General features: G+C 38.8%; 1 protein-coding gene across 1 annotated transcript in view; it reads right to left on the bottom strand.

The window, feature by feature from the left end:
- Positions 1–369: 369 nt before the first annotated feature.
- The window catches only part of LOC130208271 (voltage-dependent calcium channel subunit alpha-2/delta-2-like), a 37233-nt gene continuing 16366 nt past the window's right edge, over positions 370–21236 (bottom strand). The window contains 29 exon segments of the mRNA XM_056437300.1: positions 370–5769; positions 6882–6964; positions 7082–7191; positions 7276–7399; positions 7773–7828; positions 8006–8058; positions 8159–8311; positions 8759–8830; positions 9141–9188; positions 9294–9385; positions 9567–9665; positions 10141–10244; positions 10346–10408; positions 10565–10655; positions 10787–10884; positions 10965–11054; positions 11116–11196; positions 11343–11404; positions 11660–11731; positions 11941–12012; positions 12121–12195; positions 12285–12359; positions 12944–13009; positions 13115–13204; positions 13390–13439; positions 19892–19970; positions 20080–20190; positions 20318–20479; positions 20615–20714. Of these exon segments, the coding sequence (XP_056293275.1) occupies positions 5674–5769; positions 6882–6964; positions 7082–7191; positions 7276–7399; positions 7773–7828; positions 8006–8058; positions 8159–8311; positions 8759–8830; positions 9141–9188; positions 9294–9385; positions 9567–9665; positions 10141–10244; positions 10346–10408; positions 10565–10655; positions 10787–10884; positions 10965–11054; positions 11116–11196; positions 11343–11404; positions 11660–11731; positions 11941–12012; positions 12121–12195; positions 12285–12359; positions 12944–13009; positions 13115–13204; positions 13390–13439; positions 19892–19970; positions 20080–20190; positions 20318–20479; positions 20615–20714 (2527 nt within the window). The 3' untranslated portion in view covers positions 370–5673.

Raw genomic sequence — 21236 nt, forward strand, 5'->3', positions numbered from 1 at the left:
TATTATTTAAATCTATAATACCATATAATATAACTCTTTGTTTTCTAATTTGTTTTGACATTTTATGAACTTCGGGTTCTCCGGCTTCCTCCCAAAGTCCAAAGACATGCAGCTCAGGTTAATTGGAGACTCTAAATGTCCCGTAGGTGTGAATGTGAAGGTTGTCTGTCTCTATTTGAGCCCTGTGATAAACTGGCGACCTGTCCAGGGTGAGCGCTGCCTTCGCCCAATGAACTGACTCCTGCACCCCTGCGGTTTGGATAATGAAATGGAATTATTCCTTCTTTTTTATAAATATGACTAGGACATTTTTGTGATATGATATTTTTATGGCAAATAGATTATTCAAGAACATTAAGGAATCCAAGCTGAAGTGAAAAATATCAACAGCATTTAATGACCAAAGATATAAACATTTAAATATCCATTTTTGTAATGTGACTGACAAAATCTTTACAAATTTAGCCTTCATCTTCTGTGGACTGCTTTGCATTGTCTGTACAAAAATGAGGTGGCATTAGAGACTGGCACAAAGAGAGAAAACTGTTCCAAGTAAACAACGTCAGCAAAAGGAAAAACTAAATTACAGCAAAAAACATTAACATTATTCTGATTTGATACTCAGTAAATAAAAAGGACATGAACATACATATGCATGTATGTATATATATATATATATATATATATATTTATTTGTTTTTGGCTGTTTTGCAATTTTCTTGTAAAAGGCTTAGTGAGACCACCCAAGCTTCAAACACATTCAATCCCTTCATATTTGAATTTGTTCACAATATCTAAATAAATAAACAAATAAAATAATACATACATTAATGAAATAAGCAACATCGATTTCATAAACAAAGTTAATTAATAAAATGGCTTCCTCACACATGCCACGTCCTTATGTGTACGTTATAACAGCCTTTAAACGCATGAATTGTCTTCAGCCATCGTTTTTCCCAAATAAATGACAAAAGTTTAATCAGGCAGTAAGTTGCTCATAACTTCTCTGTGCTTACTTGCTGCAAAAACCTAAATTGCAAACACTGACAGTTATTGTAGGCTTCACTGAAGTCAAACTTTCAGCTTCATTCAGTTACACACAGTAAAGAGCACTGAGGTCGCCACATCACCCCACATATCCGCAGGGGGCGCCCTCATTTCTCCACACAGTAATGAAGAGCTAAATGTGGACAGGAATGTTAAATATCCATCAGATTATTTACATACATTTTTTAATTGTTCTAAATATCATGCAAATTAATACCGGTAATTCAAAACGAAACTACAACACTGACCTCAACAGCAGTAATATATTGTAGGCTATAAAGAGTTCCATAAAATGTATTTCCTACAGTGGTGTTTGACTAATGCAATATGACCTTAATAATACTTAATACTCTTTTGAAAGCAGTGTTTTTGCTGAGGTCCCCAAACAGTGTAGAGCTTAAATCTGCTTCTCCTGGTTACCACCATGCTCGGGTACAGCAGAGAAGCACAACAGTAGTATTACTGTACATAAACATTCAGTCATTTCAGTCAGTACTAACGGAAAATTACATGTTTCCGACAGGCTTCAAATCTAGAATATACAGTGTGGATATGGGACAAAGTAAATCTATGAAAATGGACAGTGTCTGTGCGTTGGTTCAAGGCTGAACCAGTGTAGAGATAAACGACACATAGAAGGGCAGCAGGGTTCGTTCTCGTTGCTCTGACAGACATCTGTCCACGAGAAGGCAGGAGGGGAGGCCAGTTGCTTGACACACTTCTGTTGTGCTCGTTCACAACGGTTCTGTGCTCCTTAAAATGCTTCATAAGTTCATGAAGAGCATTTTTTTTATTTCCCTGATGAAGAAGTCCATTTAGGGCTGAACCATTGCGACCCTTGAACTTCAGGCGTGTCTTTAGTTTGGCCGTGCAGGATGAACATCAACACATCTAAGAGCCAAAGGTTCCTACTATCCAAAATGAGTGCAACAAGGCACTGCAGGGTGGAACACCAGGCAGACAGAGAGAAACAACATTTTACAAATATTTTGACAAAAAAAGATTTTTTTAAATATCCCCATTAACTCTTTAACCAGTTCAAATGATCAAAAATACAAGAAGACACTAGGGACTGATGATCACTGTGGGAACATGTTTTCTCGATTTTATCATGCATAACTCCTCAGAGACAAGACATTACAAAGACTTTACTTGAATATTTTTTTTTTAAAGTGTACATACAAGCAGGATTTGTGCTTTGTTCTAATTTTAAATAGAGTCCATTGTGTTCCAAAATGCAGTAAGACACACATTGTGCCCATCAGTTAAATATTTTTAGATGTAATTTAAAGATTGTTTTACAAATAAATCTATCTTTTTTTATTTTATCAAAAAACATGTATTTTCTAAAAACTTTTTTGTATATAGCAGTAATGCTAAAACACATTTAATGTGTTTTAGCATTACTAACATATGCTGTAGCCTTGTTTGCCGTCCTGCTTACTTTCTGAACTTAAAATAAGGCATACAACTGGAATATTATAAAATATGTTGTAGCTGGAATTGTTAGTCAATAAGCTGATTCGGCGATCAAGACAAAATTCATTTGCAACTATTTTAATAATTAACAGTCAACATGACAATCATTTGCTTGGTCCAGCTTGTGCAATGTCAGGATGTAATGCTTTTGTGCTCTTTGTGTCACTTTAAAAGGAATATTTTGAGGTTTTGGATGGTTGATCCGTTTTTTTATTAATTGAGAAAATATTTGACAGAATAAGAAATAATGACAATAATTGTCACTTGCAGTCATAATATATGTTTATGGCCTTAAGATTACGCCTGAACCAAAAGAGTATTAATCCTCCCATAAATTAAATATGTTGTATAATCTAAAAGAACTTTGGTTCCAAACATAAGTAGTAATATCCCCATAAATAGAGTACTGGGCTGACATTTCACGGTGAATAAATTACTGAATTTTACAACGTCATAATTTAGTAAAAAGTTGAATCAGTTATTAATGCTGTGACAAGTTATGCATGATAAAATATAAAATATTCGCCACAGCAAATCATCACTTTCAACAAAACATCAAGGGAATCTCAACAGAGGGTCAAAAAACCTCACATACTGATAACATATTGATAACATTGAAAGCTGTTCAGAAGCTACATTCCTCATACAGAAGCATACATTAGTGCATAAATTCCAGTTTGACAAATAGTGGCGATACAAGATACCAAAAAAATGGACAGAGAGCTTCCCATCCATCAACTAACTGATGTTTAAAACCCTATTTGTCAAACACTGACATCTGCGCATGTTTTGTGCTATAGGAATACAGAGATAACACTGCATGTAAATGACATAAAATCTAAATTTGATTATAAACTGATTACAATGATAATTACTGCTAAAATCAGATTATCACGGCATTATTGCATTAAACCATGCAGTGGTATGGAGGATTCACTACTACAGTTCTATCAATATAAACACTGTTAACATTTTAGAATTTTGTTTGATTTTGTTTGTTTTTACACCTTTTAACTATTTAACTGGAAGCACTTCAAGATCATATTGTGTATCTATGGAAGCATTTCAACAAACCTTGACTTTAACAATCCTCATATGAATGAAACTACTTTGATTTTAAAATCACAATATCTTGCTGAAGGTCTAACACTGGTATTATTCCACATACTGACTTTTCTCACCAGTTGTCTCATTTCTCAAAGTGCTCTGAGAAAATAATTTTAGGGGGGCAAATAATACTGAAAGAGACAGGGTGTCGTTGAGATGGCAGAATACAATCATTCTGGGTCATGTCATGTATGATATAATTTAAAGTACTGAGAATCTTGGCAAAAGGTCAGCGAAGGATTGAAAGACACTGAAGTGAATGTGAGGCCAAGGCTCGGATCTACTATCATGTAAAAAACACTGAACATAGAGGGAGCTCTTTTATATGAAAACATATTCACTAGGACGGGATTGAAAAAGAAAAACTGGTGGAGATCATTTACTTTAAATTTCACAAAGCTAACAAAAGCATAACGTTTTAGGAAGCATCTGCGTCTGAGCTCTGCAGCTATCTATTTACATTATCCTGCTGTAGCACTAAGCTGTATGTGTGGTGTGCACAATGTTAACCTGTGTGAATGACTTGGGTAGCTTTACCCAGCAGTTGTTTGGAAATGGTAATTCCATATAAACATAACTATTGAGATGGGCCTCATCTAATGAACCATTCCAAACACACAAATGCTGTAAAGCCTACAACTGAAAGGTCATATCATTATATTCAGAGGCAGAGCTGTTCAATGTGGTGTCAGGCAGTGACAATGAAAGATGTAACAACTCAAACTGGTCTATCTCCACAAAGCTGTGCTCAGCCAATCAAGGAGCTCTTATCGGTTTGCTTGGGTTGCATTTCCATGTTTTGCTACTTTAAGAGGTACTCTGTGAAGTCTTTGACCACGAGTAGCGCTATGGAGCAATGTTTGTGTAAGTGGGTCCATGTTTTGGTGCTGTTGTGTCCGTGATATACACAGAGCTGCAAATGGTTTCACCCTATTCCACTGATCAGTTGGCAGTGACGCGCCAAGAAATGTTGCAATACGCCAGAAAATTCAGGGAGGAAGAAGAGTGCAAACAAGTAAACACGTATGTAAACAAAGCGATTGCAACATTTTCAAAAGATTAATCAAAATATTTCTTTCTGAGGCAGGAAGTGCATTCAACACGTGTTAGACCTCAAGAATACATATAATTTGTTTTCGTTAGAAACATTGACTGTAAACTTCACAGAGCACCTTTAATATTTCCAACTCACCTATATCGTAGTGTACGTGTTACTCCACTACATTTATCTGACAGCTGTAATTACTTTTCATTTGAACATTTTACATAGAAAACCTATGCTGAGTTTAAAAAATAATTGTGATAGATAATACTACCCAAGAGTATATAAAGTAGTGAAAATGAGCTCCATCTAGGCGAGTTACAACAATAAAATGGATGCTTAATACATCAGTAATAATAACCTGATAATATAATGCATGATATGTGGAGATAACACTGATCGGACTAGTTCGGCCGTCACATAAGTATTTTCATTTCAAGTAACGTTTGTTGCTCATACTTTTCTACTTTTTCTGAAGTAAAATCTTGATGCATTACTTTTTATGGTATCTCTAGAGCAACGCAAGAAAAACTTGAATACTTCTTTCCACCACTGTGTACTGAGTTTGAGATCTTTTGTATTCTCACCACCAGAAATAAACCTCAAATTCCAATTGACGTCTGCTCCTGCTGGGTGATGACTTATTGGCCCATAAAAAGTGCATTTCAGTTGCCTCCTAGACTTTTTGGTGGTTGCTTACATGGCTGAGCATGTGTGCAAAAAATGTAAACATGCTTGTCTTGGTTTAAGTAGCATGCACACTCGACACATTCTATAATTTGCACATAAGCAAGCCCTGAAACACCAACAAATGCATAAACTATAAGGCAATAAACACTAAGAGCTGTTCTGCACGTTTTGTTCAAGCACAAATGCACTGTGTGTCGTTTGTACATCACAAAATAATTTTTTTGCAGACGCTGTGATCTGACCTTCAGTAGATCCGAGCCTAAACCCAAAGAGGTGGAAGATGTCAGTTAGGGTGTTTGCACGTGTCAGAGATGAAAAAGAGGGAGAGTAAACTGAATAAAGAGAAGGACTCCAATAGAGGATTGCAGTGCACAACCTCGTCCACACTCAGACGTGTTTTCCTGCAACGAGAGTTAACAATAAATACTATTTTTCCAAAGCAAATTATTCATCACTTGAACATGAATGGAATTTGTGCCTCATTTCTAAGAGTTCAATGTGACATTTCTCATAAAGAAAATTATGATATCAGAAACAGATATTTTGCGAGCATATACATTATAGTTTGTGAAATCAAAAGTGTTAATGTGGAGTGTGGAGTGAATAGTCATAAAGACGGGGGATGTGCTTTTGTGGAAATATGGGGATAATGTGGCACATTTTCAGACAGTCTCTCTTGAGAGAAATTCATCGTGTTGTTCACGTAGAAAGTGACAGAAAGACTTCATGACACTTCACTATCATGAATACAAGTAGTGAGCAAAAAGAGAGAAGTTCAAACTCAAGCTCCTTTTTCTCCTCTGCACAGTTGGCCAATAATACTGTGAGGTTATTGTGGGTATCAGATTGTCAACGCTTTGGAAAGTTACAGGGGATTGGGTTTCCAAAGCTGTTTAAGTATCAGCAACAAGCAGGTTTAATGAAGAATAATGGCAGCTTTACTGGACAGTTTTAAGATATTCTGGGCTTTAGTTACCTAGCTATCTTGCTCGTTAGTTAACTCGACCAAATTAGCAGGAGCTAAGTAATCTAGTTTGTTTTATAATGTATAGCGATGCAGCATTATGATTGTTAATTAAATTCTATTACCATTAATTACTGTTCACCACCGTACACCATGCTTTTAAAATGATGTAGCACAGTCAGTTTTAGTGGCACAGTTTTCTTTTTAAATGAACTACATCAGTGGTTCATGCTCTGGCTGTGTAGCCAACTCGCTTAGTTCGCTACGGTTTATCTGGAGAGGTTAGATAGCCTCAGAAGTTAGCTAGGTAGAGGCTAATTTCTAATTATTTATTACTAGAATTCCATAAAGATGTGTGAGTGTACAGAGTTGTGACACAGAGGGCATATTATTGTTTGTTACAAATCCAAATATTCTTTCTGTGACCATAATTTCCAATAAAATATAGCTTATGTGTTTAAAAAAAAGAATTATGTGCAAAAAATGGCACCTTGTACGCTGAGGATTGAGGCACAAATATAATTCTGTATTTATAGTATATCTACTTACTAAGGCACTGGAGTCAAAGCAGGATGTCGGGCCTTTACGATATCGTGCGTTGCTCAGTACTTCGCATGGATTCTCCTCCTGAACTGTTTGTTTTTAGTCAAGGGAGGTTACAGTTAACATACCTGCCCCACACGATTGAAGAGATGTCCATCTTCAGCACAAATGAAAGCACCACGAGTGCGTGAGCATGAAAAGGATACACTCTGTCTTGGTCTGCGTCAATCTCTCTATCTCACATGAGCTGCAGGGGAGCGTCTCAGCCACCACAAAGAGGAGGTTGGTACTTTCTATCCGCTTAGCGTGGAAAAGCCTGTGGTGGACAGAGATGGATATTAAGCCATCCCTTTACAGTTCGTACAGCATAGGTTGTAGAGCACAAACACATTCTGCTGACCGTGAGCAGTTTCCACAGTCCTGCAGCACGTTGTAGGAGTTTGTGGTGTTTGTGAAGTAGAACTGGCTTTGGATGGTCACGCAGCTGCTTTCCCTTGTTTCAAAACCTTCAACCAGGAGATCATCTAGAACACAGCAGTTGAACACATTATTCCATGTTCATTATATTTTTTAAGTTCTTCTTTTTTTTATCGAGATTAAGATGTTCTAAATATAAAATTGATTTTACCCTGATATTATGTACACGCGTATCTAAATGTTGTTGTAGCAAAAACACACTTCACTGTTAATATAATCCCTATTTAATGGTCACTAAGAAGATGTTTCTGGCAACAAAAGTTTAAGGCAAGAACAAGGACAAAATGGATAAGAGCAGTTTGTGAGATGTTTGTAGAAGTTACTTTTTTCATCCAATTTGTATCATTGTTAACATAAAAACAAAGTAATCGCACAGATATTCATGTGCACACAAGAATGTGTGGTGATGCACAAATCCACCTTGGTAGAGCCAGCTGTTGTAGGCGAGTCCATAAAGCAGCTGCTGGGTCACAGACCTGCAAAAGTGTGTTCACATTGCACTTTAAATAAAATACAATATGTAAACATTAATAAATACCATTAAATATGTCACAGCTACTGGTTTCATGTTCAGACATTTATACACAGTTAAGAACGTTTTAAAGGACACCACACGCTTGTCGTTGTTTGATTTTCAGAACACAAAGTCTTACCATGCCACCGTGGATGTCCACCAGGCCAAGCTAAGGATGTCAGCAATGGAGGGCTACAAAAACATGGTCACAGTGGAAACAGATAAGAACTTTCCACCCAATCAAAACATTGTAAAATGTTCCTAAATCTCAAATCTGCAGGTGATCTCTTACCACAAAGATGCCCCTTGTTGCTGCACCAGTATGGCTGCTGCTGATTGGTTCACATGCAGACTGGTAGTGGAAAGACTGAAGTCGATTGAAGATGGAGTTGTTGTAGAGAGCATGCATCAGGTAAGGGTCAACATCACCAAAGAAAAGACCGATCTGTGATGGATGAAGGAAAATAGAAAGTCAGTTACAGACACAAAACACAAGGGAGACAGCGCCCTATGGTGGCTGAACACAAACTGTGTTCAAGTTTTCCACTTGTTACTTTCTTGACTCTATTGTTGTTTCAGTTATTTGGCCCTACAGCTGAACTTGACTGTTATGAACCGAAGCAAATCCATATGTATTTCGTCGATAAATACCTGTAACCTGATAAATACCTGTAACCTGATAAATACCTGTAACCTGAATGCACTTATTGTAAGACGCTTTGGATAAAAGTGTCAGCGTGCAAAGTAAATATGATGTAAACATGAAACAACAATAACAACATCTCACTTTAAAAAAATAGTCAAATATAACATCTACTTTCTTCTAAAAGTAGATAGAACCTGAAATCCTACAGTATTAAATTCTAAAGCAAATTACTACACAAAGACATACCTTTTTCCAATGATCTCTTTGATTTGACATAACCAGGAAACCACCGTCATCAATGAGATAACAGAGGAGGTCCTACAAACAACACAGCATTTATTTTCTATACATCATGAATATATCAAACTGCTAAAACAAACGTTTTCATTTGGTTGTTAATTAAGCATGACAGACTCCATTGTAAAAACAAGCCAATATATATTATATAAAATGATAATGTATTTACATAAACTGTTCAAAAAGTTTCCTCTAAGCAACAGACCAAATAAATAATTACAAGAGTATATATTTAGGAACACAATGAACCTCTAAATAATGCCATGTGGTCACTATCTGACAGTATCTGACTGAAGTTGCAAGCCTGCTACAATCTCCAAGTCCTTCTTACGTCAGTATTCACTTCACAGTCCATCTCACAGCTTCTGGAAGGTCCACACTGTTTCAACAAAACGTGTAATGAGACAATAATGTCACTTTATTTGCAGTAAATGCAGTGTGATGAAGTAATTAGTGATGAGTGATTAGTGGCCCAGCGCTGTACCTTGTGTGAGCCCTGTTGACTGTCTGACATGTTGCTGGCCAGGATCTTAAACTTGTCCACCCACGCCTCCAAGTCCAGCTTCACTCCGACCACTGAGTGGCAACGACCACAGGATCAGCACCAGAGAGCAAGAAGCAGCGTTTCGGGGAGAAGAGTACAAAACAGAGGTAGCTGAAACATCTGAAGATATATTTTAAGATAACTTTCCTGTGAATCTCACATAACACAGGATAATACCACATTAAGTCTCACACATAACGGCATTTTTCTTACCTGAAGGTTTGAGCAGTTTGCCTCCTATATTAACCTCCACGGCCGAAGTCACCAGAATCCCAATAGTGCCATTCTCTGCACCAACAGGGTCATCCAACGCTGTTCACAAACAATATTATTAGGGAATATGGTGAATTTGTTCGCAATCACTTTATTTACACATTCAGCAATTATGGAGAATTATCCTTCATTTATTGTCATGTTGTTCACTCTCTTTCAGTTTTGTATTGGTCGCCTCCAACTCCAGAGAGAAACATACGACTCTGAAGCTGCTAAATTCTCCACTATGTTCACCAGCTAGGCTTGACCTTGTCAGCTCGTCGATTGGTACTGAACAGTGTACGGTGGCTTTTTAGATTCCCGGGCCGTAAAACAAAAACAATGAGCTGTAAGATCCTATAAAGCTCTGCAGTGATAACATAATCTGCAAAGATGGATCATAATAATCTGTCGGTGCATCACTGTGAGTGACCCCTTTCACATATACAGAGTCATTATCATAGTCATTTGATCCACTGCCATCTTAAACATCTTTATTGTAACCACAGTAAGATGTGTTTGCACAGTTACTCACCGGATCTGGATGGAGCTCTGAACATGTAGCCTTTGTTGTCGAGGCTCCGTCTATAATAATTAGAATTGAAGGGTTCGGGATCCTCATCCCATAACTCAGCAGCTCTGTACAAACACAGTTTTGTTTTACAAACAGTTTATAGAGGTAATATATGTGAGATTACTACCCATTTCTCTGCTTAAGGAAGTGCATTGGTCTTACTCACATGTTGGGGAACACACGTGTTATTCCTCCTTCAGTGGACGCAAATACAGCCAGGAAGCCGTACCTGTAACAATGACGTTTTAATCAGCCAGCTCTGTTTGTGGTATTGTCAAACCATCGAAGCAGATTGCTGTTAATTTGCACAAAGTGTTGTTGTTTTTTACGATGGTGGATGGTGCGTGAGAATGTTGTGTAAAGCAACAACAACAAGTTGACTCACGAATTCAGGTCCTTGTTCTTCCAAACACGAGAGGCCAGCTGCCCGATTATCCTAGAATCCAAAATCAGGTTGTGGATGAGGCCTTGGTCACCTGAAACAAAAAATACATATATAAGTATATTATATATGTTATATCATTATATTTATTATTTTATGAACTCCTTTGTGCATCGACAGCAGTGGCAAATATTGTTAACTGCGGAATGCTGTTAACACACTCACACTCATCAGATTCTGGAGAAATGTCGAGCATGAGCGAGAGGAAGTTCTGCAAAAACTGGGTGTTGTTGTCAGAAAGATTCAGACGTTTGCAATATTCCCTATAAGAAAAGAGGACATAAATACTGAAAACTTTCCCTTCACTAACAGATTTAGAAATATAAAGCGAGATGGTAGTCACCTGGGAGCCAGAAACACGTGTCCTGAGGATTCAAAGGAGCTGGGCAGGAGCGACTGCATATCTGTATCAAGGCAGAGGGTGATGTCAGTTCTGTTGATCTCCTCTTTGTGTTGCATCTCATCAAACAGAATCTCGACAGCTCTCTCTGTACTCACACTGGAGCTGCAGCATCACATCACTCAGGTCTGCCTGGATGAAGTATTCATTGTAGGGGGGTAATACCAGACCTAGACTGCAGGTGGCGGCATCCCAACAGGGAGACGCGAGAATGAGAAGACCGAGAGAGGAAGGGAGAGTAAATCCATCTTTGCATGCAGTCCTCATCAGGCCACAGTTGTTTGGTTATTATTTATAAATCATGACATTGTAACTGCTCACCTGTAATCTGTGTCGTTGATAGGAGTCCAGGTGTAACTCCTGTACACGTCGTCAATGTACTTCTACAGTAAAGGAGACATTTAAGGACGCTTCAGTCAACCAACAGGTTACTTCAGTTTATTTCAGGTCATTTGGTTTTTGTTCGTGTTTGGATGATTATTTGGAGAATTTTAAGGCTGAATTAAAACTACTATTCAACACAAGATTGAAACATGTTTTCAATCTTTTACAGACTAAGTCCAACATCTAAATGTAAAAATCGTAAATTCTGAATATTTTGAAATGTGTGAAGATATTCAGAAAGAGAATTCACTTGCCTCTTCGATTGACTTGACTAGAGTTTTGATCTGCATCTCACCCGGTCTTCCATCTATCATTTGTCGCCGGATCTAGAAAATTCAAATTACAAATAGTTTCTTTTTCAGACATAACACATCTAATGTGGGGCCTTGAGTTAACTGATTGGCCAATTATCTGGAGGCAGATAATGTTGTTCACTTACCAAGTAAGAACTTTCAACAACAACAACAACAACAACAACAACAAGGAACAGAAAATGCCTGAAACCAGAAAGTATTTAATTCCCCTTGCCACTCACCTCCTCTTTATTGCTGTCCTCCACCTCTGCATCCAGGAAGTCCAGCGTCACCGGCTCAGGGAGGTTCACCGGCTGAGATGAGTCAAGTGAGAAAAATACATTCACAATAACATCAAACGTAGGACAGGTTTACTCACATCATAATGCTCTAAATTATAAATATTGTTTAATATACACCACCTTTGGCTGAAGGTTAGGATGAAGGAGAAGATATCCATTTGGATCAATGGCAAATATGTATCCATTGGCTCCAAGCTGTTGAGGAAATATTAAAAGCAAGGATTAGCAGTGGGTAAAAATTATGAAAGATGTGGTTAATAATTGTGCTAATGAGATGTACATACATTGTACCGTGGTGTTAGGCGCTTTATCTCATCTAGATGCACGTCCACTCCCATGACACCTAATATCAGCTGATTCTGGTCAAATAAAACACATACAGCTGGTTTAAGGAATTATTTGCCATTTTAAAAAAAAATGCCTTCTCTCTTTTTTTGCTGAAAGTTGGATGAGACTATTGATCCCACACTCAAGTCTGTCTGGTAAATATGTAGATGCAAGTAGGCTCTTAGCTCAGAAGTAATTTTGCCTGGCCAAGACATAGTATCGGCACATATCCCGACAGAAAACAAAACTTGTTTATTTTACAATTCAGTTTCTGTATGGGCGACCAAAAAAAAAGATATAACATGTTAATATTTAAATTTTAGAGAAGCTGGTCGGTGATCTGTGTTACCTTCGGAGTCAGGCTAGCTATTTCCCCTTAGTTCCACTACTATGCTAAGCCACAGTAGCTTAATATCACCATACAGTCAGTGGCATTAATCTAGTCATCTCTCTTTTGGCAACAAAAGCAAATAAAGCATAATTAAAAAAGGTAGTTATTTAGTATTCTAAGATATACATACAGTGCTACGTTCTCCCTTTGAAATAATGAAAATAGAAATTGACCGTGACCTGTTCTATAAAAAACACTCAACCTTTCATATACAAGTTGTGTTACCTGTGAGTTTCCATCCATGGTGAGATTAAAGACGGGCATAGTCCCAGTTACTACCATTCCAAGACCCTACGGAGTCCCAAAACATATCAATTATTCAGCGTGTATGTACTCTATGTTTGGTGCATTTACTATATTTAATCACATCCAGCCAACCAGGTAATGCAGTCTCACCAAAGCATCCTGGTACACATTGGTCCACTGAACCTGCTTGGCATTGCTGCCTGCCAGCACCATGGGACGCCCCAGCACGTCGAGGTACTCCTGACCAAACAAAAGAGATACGTGACTGACTGAAGCTTCAAGAACACCCACAGCATCAGGCCACAGGGAGAATGGGTGTGCACACAAATGGAAGGAGATGTTTCTACATGACGAGTGAGCGCCACAAGGAGACGTAGAAACAGTGAACGGGGATCAGCTGTGTCAGAGGCACTAGACAAACCCACCTGGGTGTTAATCCTTATAGCACAGATGGACCGGATCTCAAAATAGTAACCTGGCAAGCAACAAAGAGAGGATAACGGAGAGAGAGAGAGAGAGAGAGAGGGGAAGAGCATGTGTGAGCGATGATCATGAATATTTCAGATTTTACTAGACAATTAACTTTCACAGATCGAGAGAGAAATGATACTGAACTTTAAACCGATACATCTCTATGTACACAGTGAAGACCTTTAGATCAGTTAAAAGTCTGAACTAAAAGCTCCTGCTGAACCTGAAACCTAATTTACTATCAAAATCTTGCTTATTTGTTTTTGATCATGTTTCATTGCAATATGGCTGAAACCACTGATTATATCTAAGATATATATATATAAATATATATTTATATATATATTTATATATATACATATATATATTATAAGAAAAGCAGTCCAACAATTACGTTGTTCATGTTTTAAATTTTTATTAAAAAAATGAATGAAGCAATTTATCAATTATCAAAACAGTTGCATATGTTGATTGATTATCATATAGTGTAGTTCAATTCAATTCAGTTTATTTGTATAGCCCAATTTCACAAATTACAAATTTGTCTCGGAGTGCTTTACAATCTGTACATGATACATCCTGCCCCAAAACCTCACATCGGGACCAGGAAAACAAATAACCTAAGGGGGGAAAAAAAAAGAAACCTGGAGGAGAGCAAGAGAGGAGGATCCCTCCCTCTAGGACATGGACAGATGCAATAGATGTAATGTACACAGATTTAGAGTTAAATACATTCAATGAATATGACAGAGTGTATGAATATGTATAGTTAGATGATATTCACATGAGAGACGCATACGATCCATCAGGCAGATGGCGGTGGGGAGGAGGAGTGGGCGAGTCTCAACAGGAACGTAGGGGTCAGTGCGAGGAAGGAAGCACCGCACGACGGGCAGGAGATCCATCTATGCAGATGCATGGGGTCCGTCTCATAAGGGAGACGAAACTCAAAGGAAAGAAAGGAGTCAAGGAGAGAAAGGGAGAAAGCAGAGAGAGAAAGTGATGATTGAGAGAATGAGGAAAGAGAAAAAGAAAAAGAAGAGTAGGTACCCAACGTCCCCGCAAACGTCCCCGGCTCCTATAAGGGCTGCACATAAAGGGGGGCTGGACCAGGAGGCACTATAAGCTCTGTCAAAGAGGAAGGTCTAAAGTCTTTAAGAGGGGAGAGGTCTCTGCTCTGCCCTTAGGACTGGACTCTGAAGGCATAAAATTAGGCTAGGAGCATAAAGAAAGTGCCTGAGCTACTTTGGCTCTTACTCTTACTTTTAGTCAACTATTTAGTGTCTCTAGAGTAGTGTAGTGAATCTAGTGGGGCAATATAGCAGTCTGGTGATGTGGGATATGAATGATGAGCTGATCAGTCAAGAGAAGAAGCAGCAAGAAGAATTTGAAGAATTTTTTTAATTTGAGCAGAGCAGAGCAGAGTGATGTGGAGTGATGTCTAGTGTTTAGTGAGAAGTAGCTAGATGCAGTTTTCTGGATATCTGGAGGGACCTAAGGGACCTGAGAGATTTAAGAGCAGCAGCCTGCTAATAAGGCTGAGAAAATCCAGTTGCTAATGCTATGAACAAATTTTGTGACACTTTTCAGTTGGAGAAAATGATTTGATGCATTTGATTTTTTTAGATGTGCAATTGAAGACATGATGGTCCTTGCTTTGAGGAGTATGATTTATGAAAGAATGCGATAAGATAGCAATGCTTTTCACAGGAGCTTAAAGATAAGGCAATCTACAAAACTAATATCAAGAGCACATTAATTGATTGAAGGATACTTCAGGGTATGCCATCCGGGATGCTTAAATCATTGATTATTTCTTTAATTGAAATTAGTTGGTTTTTGTCTGATTTTAGGTTTGGTTTTTTTATGAAATTTTAAGTTACTGGTATTTTTATCGATATTAGTAGTTTACGTGTTTGATTTTACAATAGTTATAGTTGGTGTCATGGACACAACAAATAAATATTGTTGTTTGATTCTGTAAATATGAATAAGGTAAGCATGTATTGATAATATAAAATAAACTGGAACACATAAGGTAACGAGGTGGGTAAGATTGATACATTTTAATGATAAATCGGATTTTAACCAATGAAAAATAAATTCGAAATGCATTAGTGACATGCCTGAAAATGCAATGAACTGCTAAAGAGGATATGTCTTTAATGCACAGTCCAATGCACCAGATGTCGTCTTCTCCAGTCTCAGTAACAGAAGAGAGGGGGTCAATGGGACCTGCCATTCTCGGTGCTGTGGTGTTTCTTTCACCAGTGCATTTTCGGTGCTGTGGTGTTTCGGTAAATAAACTATTTTGATGTAGAAAGTCGCTGATGATAGAAAACCGCTTCTGAAGATTTGTGGGAATTCTTCGGAGTTTTGGAGAGGAAGGGAATTAGCAGTGGGCTTCTTCAGAGATCTTGAAGGTTCATCTGTAGTTGTGTGGGCTGGTGTATTAGTCTGGATCAGGAGCCTGTTAGCCGTGGAGGTGGAATAAACTGTGTTAGGAAGGCCTGTGAGCAGCCCTGGCCGGATAAGCCGCCAATTGGGATGTAATATCCGGCAAAGCCCTGAAAGGAAGGGTCAAGTTGATGGCAGCAAGCCTGAAATGCGTCACAAATCAAAAATAATTGGTTGATGGAAAACGGTTGAAAATATGCCAAATTGGCATGGAGCGGTTTCCAAATATTCCACTTAGCATACAGAGGTTTCGGGTTATGGTAGAAGCTATTAATCTTTGTCCTAATAGTTAAATCTTTTTCATTAACAGTTTCATAACTTCATTAAATGCAAGGTTTATAGAGAAGAAACAGCAGTCATTATGACTCTCTGCTCAGCCTGGCTACAGGCTGCTCTGGCATTACTTGGGCCTTCTTATATTTTTATTGATGAGTAGATTAACCTGGGGTTGTTTTATGAGAGATTATTGAACGACCATAAGCCGCTCCACCAACAGAAGAGTTCTCTTGAGATTAGTTGAGTTATTAGGTTAGCAAACCTCCTAATCGTTGCTTCAGTTTTTTTGAGGAACATACTGTCAGTGCTTTCAGTTCTTCCTCAGTCCTGGTTCTGTCAAGGAGCCAGGGGCGTCCTCCAGCAGAGTCATAGAGACAATCCTTCTTCAGAGGCGAGAGACGTCATCTGTGTCATTCAAGAAGTTAGACCAGGAGTGTTAGCTATACAGGAGGGTCGACTCAAGTTATAGAAGGGAAACTCAGGTTGTATTGAGGCGTCCGTATACTATGTAACAATTGTTACAATATTTTCTGAAAAAGAGGATTCTGTGGGAAGTGAGTCAAATCCTCTGTAAGACGTTGTTGTTAAGAACAAGATCAAGCGTGTGGCGATTCAAATGGGCAATGTTGTGCCATAAGTAAGAACATTCTAAGAAACAAGAAAAAGCAACAAGGTCACCACAATAAGCAAATGTCCATAAAATCTCCAACCAGAAGCTAAACGTGGGTTTTGGAACTCAAAAAATCCAATAATGCCAACTCAATATGCTTTATAAACTGATGCAATATTAACTGAATAAATATCAAATCCAATTATATTCCAAATTTAGTGGTACAGATGAAATCGGTGAATAAACTCGAATTGGCAAATTGAATTGGTAATAGAATTGGCGGTACAATTAATAGGCTCGAATTGTAGTATTTCAGAGACTGACTTCTCCACTTTGGTGACCAGGAATCTATTCAAATGTGCGTTAGGATGTGGAGTATTAATATGACTTATGAATCCATTCTTCAGGCAGGAAAGGGTTTCATGATTCAAGCAATGTTTTTATTAGATATTAAAATGGTCGATTTTTATTAACCATAACTAATGATGCGATGAGTTAGGATGAATATTCATTCATTAACTATTTGTTATTATGCCTCAATCTAATTATCAATAATTTATTAAATAGATGTGTTTTGCTCGAATTGCATACTTATATTTTGTATTTATTTTTGTTACTTTTGTTTAGGAATCTCTACTATTTGACTATTTTGGTTCACTGCTAAATGTGCTGTGGAGTTGTTGTGGTAGAAGGTAACTCTGTCGGTGGGTTACTGAATAGAAGAGAAGAGGCGTTGAAGACTGATGGAATCTGATGATCCTCTATCAGAAGTCTCATTTGAGTAACTGGAAGTCCACGGTCGCAGAATGATATCAGCTGGGCAAATCCGGTGAGCTCCTTCCAGAAAACCTTCCAGTTGTCTACGAATTAAGTCCAAGCACCTCTTTGACTACGCGAGATCTCGCTTGCTGCCATACATAGCGTGGGTCCAGAAAGTTCTGATTGGGCCACAGGCGTGTTTCATTCCAAGTCTTCCAGGCCCGACAAATTACGGCGGGCACTTACACACCAATTGCGTGAGCGGCGAAAGAGCGACATTGACATTAAGTCAGTCCGTCAATTGCGGCGGGCTCAAAGTCTTAACCATTACAGCAGCCAGCTTGTAGTCCCTGACAAGCTTCCACATTAGCTTTGCGACAAGACTCGTGGGCCGCTCCGGCCCTGTTCACGCTCCAGCGCCAGAGCTCTTGGTTCTCAAGAGCCTCCTTGCCGGGCTCTTCTGAGCAGGAAACGTGTTCAAGCGTGTCGGCTGCTCCAGCGGAAGGTGGTTCGCTTCTGGGCTGTGGGGTGCACAGCGGGCTTCCCGATGAGCGGAGACTCCTGGGAACAGTACTCAGCTTCGAGTGCGTGTGTGGTTGGTGGGGAGTGGGCGGGCTAACTAGCATAGCTGTCTGAGCGGGCTTCTCGCCGGAACCTCATCCCAGCTGTCCCACATGCAATAGCTGGCTGCGGCACCGCTAACCACCCAACTGATCGTTAACCTAGCAAATAAACTACTATAACTATACATGTATCACTGAGCATAAGGGAGTCGTTCTCTTTTTATTCTATTTCTAGTTTATGTATTCATGTATTGATTTGTGTTACTTTCTATTTGATTCTGTATTCATTTAATTCCTTACTGCTGCAACAAACGAATATCCCTACTAGGGAATAATCAAAGTGTATCTTATTTTTTCTAATCGACTGGTTTCAGCTCTTCAATGCAATTCAATGATTTTTAACTGATCTGTGACAACCTTATGTTGCCTGATTATTTAAAAGCACAATTCAATTGCACATAATCAGAAGCCCATCCAGTTTTCCTCAGACATAACTTGTTCAGTTTGAATTGTTGAATTGTGTCATAAATAATAACAAAGCCCGAACTCAAAGAAAACTGCTGGCTGCCTTTGAGTCATCGTCCCTGCACGAGCTAAAAGCATCCTCGCGAACATGAATATTCTCAGAGGGAGCAACCGAGGCTTGTGAGAAGCAACTCTGCTGTGCTCACAGCTCGGACCAGCAGCCCCATTAGGAGGGTCAGTGCACTGTATTGTACATTAGGCACAGGGATTTATATGTGTTGCTGTCTCAGTATTGATTAATAAGTATACAGCAGACAACTCTTTTAAAGTATGGATAATGTGAGGCTATTGTAGGAATTCATTTCGATAGTTTCTGCTCAGCTAATATTCTTTTGATGCTTTACACACGGCAGGACGGCACTGCCATTAGTGGCTCGACTTCTTCCTCGGAGTCTTTGTGCTCTCTCGCCTCACAGCTTTCCATGGATCGAGGTGATATCTGGACCCTGGTCCTGCCTCCTGCCTCCTGCCTCGGCCCTCCTGACGCCCACACTTGTCTATTTCCTTCTGTATGAATTCATGCACCATTAATGCACATTACTAACTTTGCTAATTCTCCGGAGTCGTTCTGATTTCTCGCCGGTTAGGTTCTCATGGATCGGGGTTTATCTGGACCCTGGTCCTGCCCGACACCTTCTGCTCTTATTATTGTTATTGCTAGCTGCATTGCAATTAGTATTGCCAATACCAGTACTGCTTTTATTATCGTCATACTACTATGTCCTCTGTTGCTGTTATTTTTGGTAACTTTTTTCCTCATGACTACTACTCTCATTATATTAATAATTTCTGTTATATGTATTGAATGTGTTGTAGCTCTGTTATGTTGTTCATTCTGTGCACACGACATCTATTGTACTTCTGTCCATCTGGAGAGAGGGATCCTTTCATAACATGGTGCATTTGCATTTGTATTGTGTAGTTTAATAACTCTGCAGTGATTCCTAACCAGGGGGTACTTGTACCAACTTATTAAGCAACTAACGAAATAGTGAAATAGAAGGATATATGTTTTAATCATATCACAATTGCTGAGGAAAATAAACAGCCAATAGTATTACAAATTAGTTCTACGATGGTCAATTTGAGTGTATGAAAACTGGTTTGCAAGCATCCAGAGAAGTTGAAGGAGTTGAATAGCTATAAAAGTGATGGATTGACATGTGTTAACAATAAAGGGCTGTGGGAGTATATCAGACAAAAAAGACTGGGAACCATGTGATATTGGGAATACAATCAAATCAATGAATCTAAAGCTCAGCTCACCTTTATTGGTGCATGCGATCCACTGTAAAGGTGTAACATCATAGTTGTGTTGACCCACAGAAAAGGTGAAAACTCGAACCTTCGGAGAAACAAATGGAGAAACATATAAAGCTTTTAGAGGGTGGTCAAGACACCACGGTGCACACCTGCTGGATGCAGGTGAAAGGTTATGGGCAGAAGACACCAACCGTTTTGTTGGGCCAGTTGTATTGCATGAAGACATCCTGAGCTCTATCCTCTCCTCCATCAGTAAACAGCATGATTATTTTATTGCAGTTTGCCCGAGGAACATTTGTCTTCTGAAAAATACATTTCAAAGGGAGATGAATGAGAGGTAACACGAGAGTTGGTCAATCTAGTAAAACTGTGTGGAGGCGTTACTATTGACGTAATCTCAGGTCAATGAAAATGATTTGTCTGACTCACATTTAACAGCTGGTTGAAGGCAAAATGAAAACCAGACTTGTAGTCAGTGGTGCCTTTAGCCTGCATCTGCTGCACTGCATCCTTGAAGATTTTTTTGTTGCGCACATTAGCCTGGACGAGATGTTTGAAGCAGGGAACCACAGCCTCGGCCTTCTCGTTGAACTGAAACACAACGACGGACACAGTTTGGGTTTCAATATGTAAAAACTGAAGTTAAGGACACAAGTGAACAAAGATAGAGAAATGTGAAATGATAGAATGAGCGTTGGCAAATCAGTGAGTGTAGCGGATACTAACCCTGGCCACGTTGACATAGTCATCATCAGACAAAGTGTCCAGCATTTCTATCACCGACGCTTTGATGAGCTTCAGGGTGAGTCCACTGACACTGCCGCTCCTGAGGAACAACACACACTTTTTTACTTGCAATATTCACATGCAATCTTTTGGGTCTTTAAAATTATGCAGCAGCCCGTTTCAGTGAAGTATTTAGTAAAATGGAAGGTGTGCAGAATGAGTCCAGGTGCAGTTGATTTGAGTAAAGTGCTTAGCATTTGGACCTAAACTTGAGGATCTTGAAGACACATGTTGTGCCAATTAGTTGTGCCCTTGTGTGCCCACAAGGCACAACAATGGAAGAGATGTGAGAAAATAATCAACAACAAAAGAAGTGGTTGGATTGTTAAATAATTTACTTTTTCCGGAAACAAATTATAATATAGAAGACTTTTTTGTAAATGTTTAAACTTCTTTCAATAGTTTCTAAAACAAAACAAAAAACCCAAATCTGCTTTTATAACAATGCACACTTTTTGCTTCTGCCATAAGTCTTCAGCAGGGCTGAAAACTTGACACACGTTTCCTCCAGATGTTCAATCACAGACATGATTTCTCCCAGTGCAGTGATTTATCAGCATTG

This window comes from Pseudoliparis swirei, chromosome 18, assembly GCF_029220125.1.
Source record: "Pseudoliparis swirei isolate HS2019 ecotype Mariana Trench chromosome 18, NWPU_hadal_v1, whole genome shotgun sequence".
Taxonomy (NCBI): domain Eukaryota; kingdom Metazoa; phylum Chordata; class Actinopteri; order Perciformes; family Liparidae; genus Pseudoliparis; species Pseudoliparis swirei.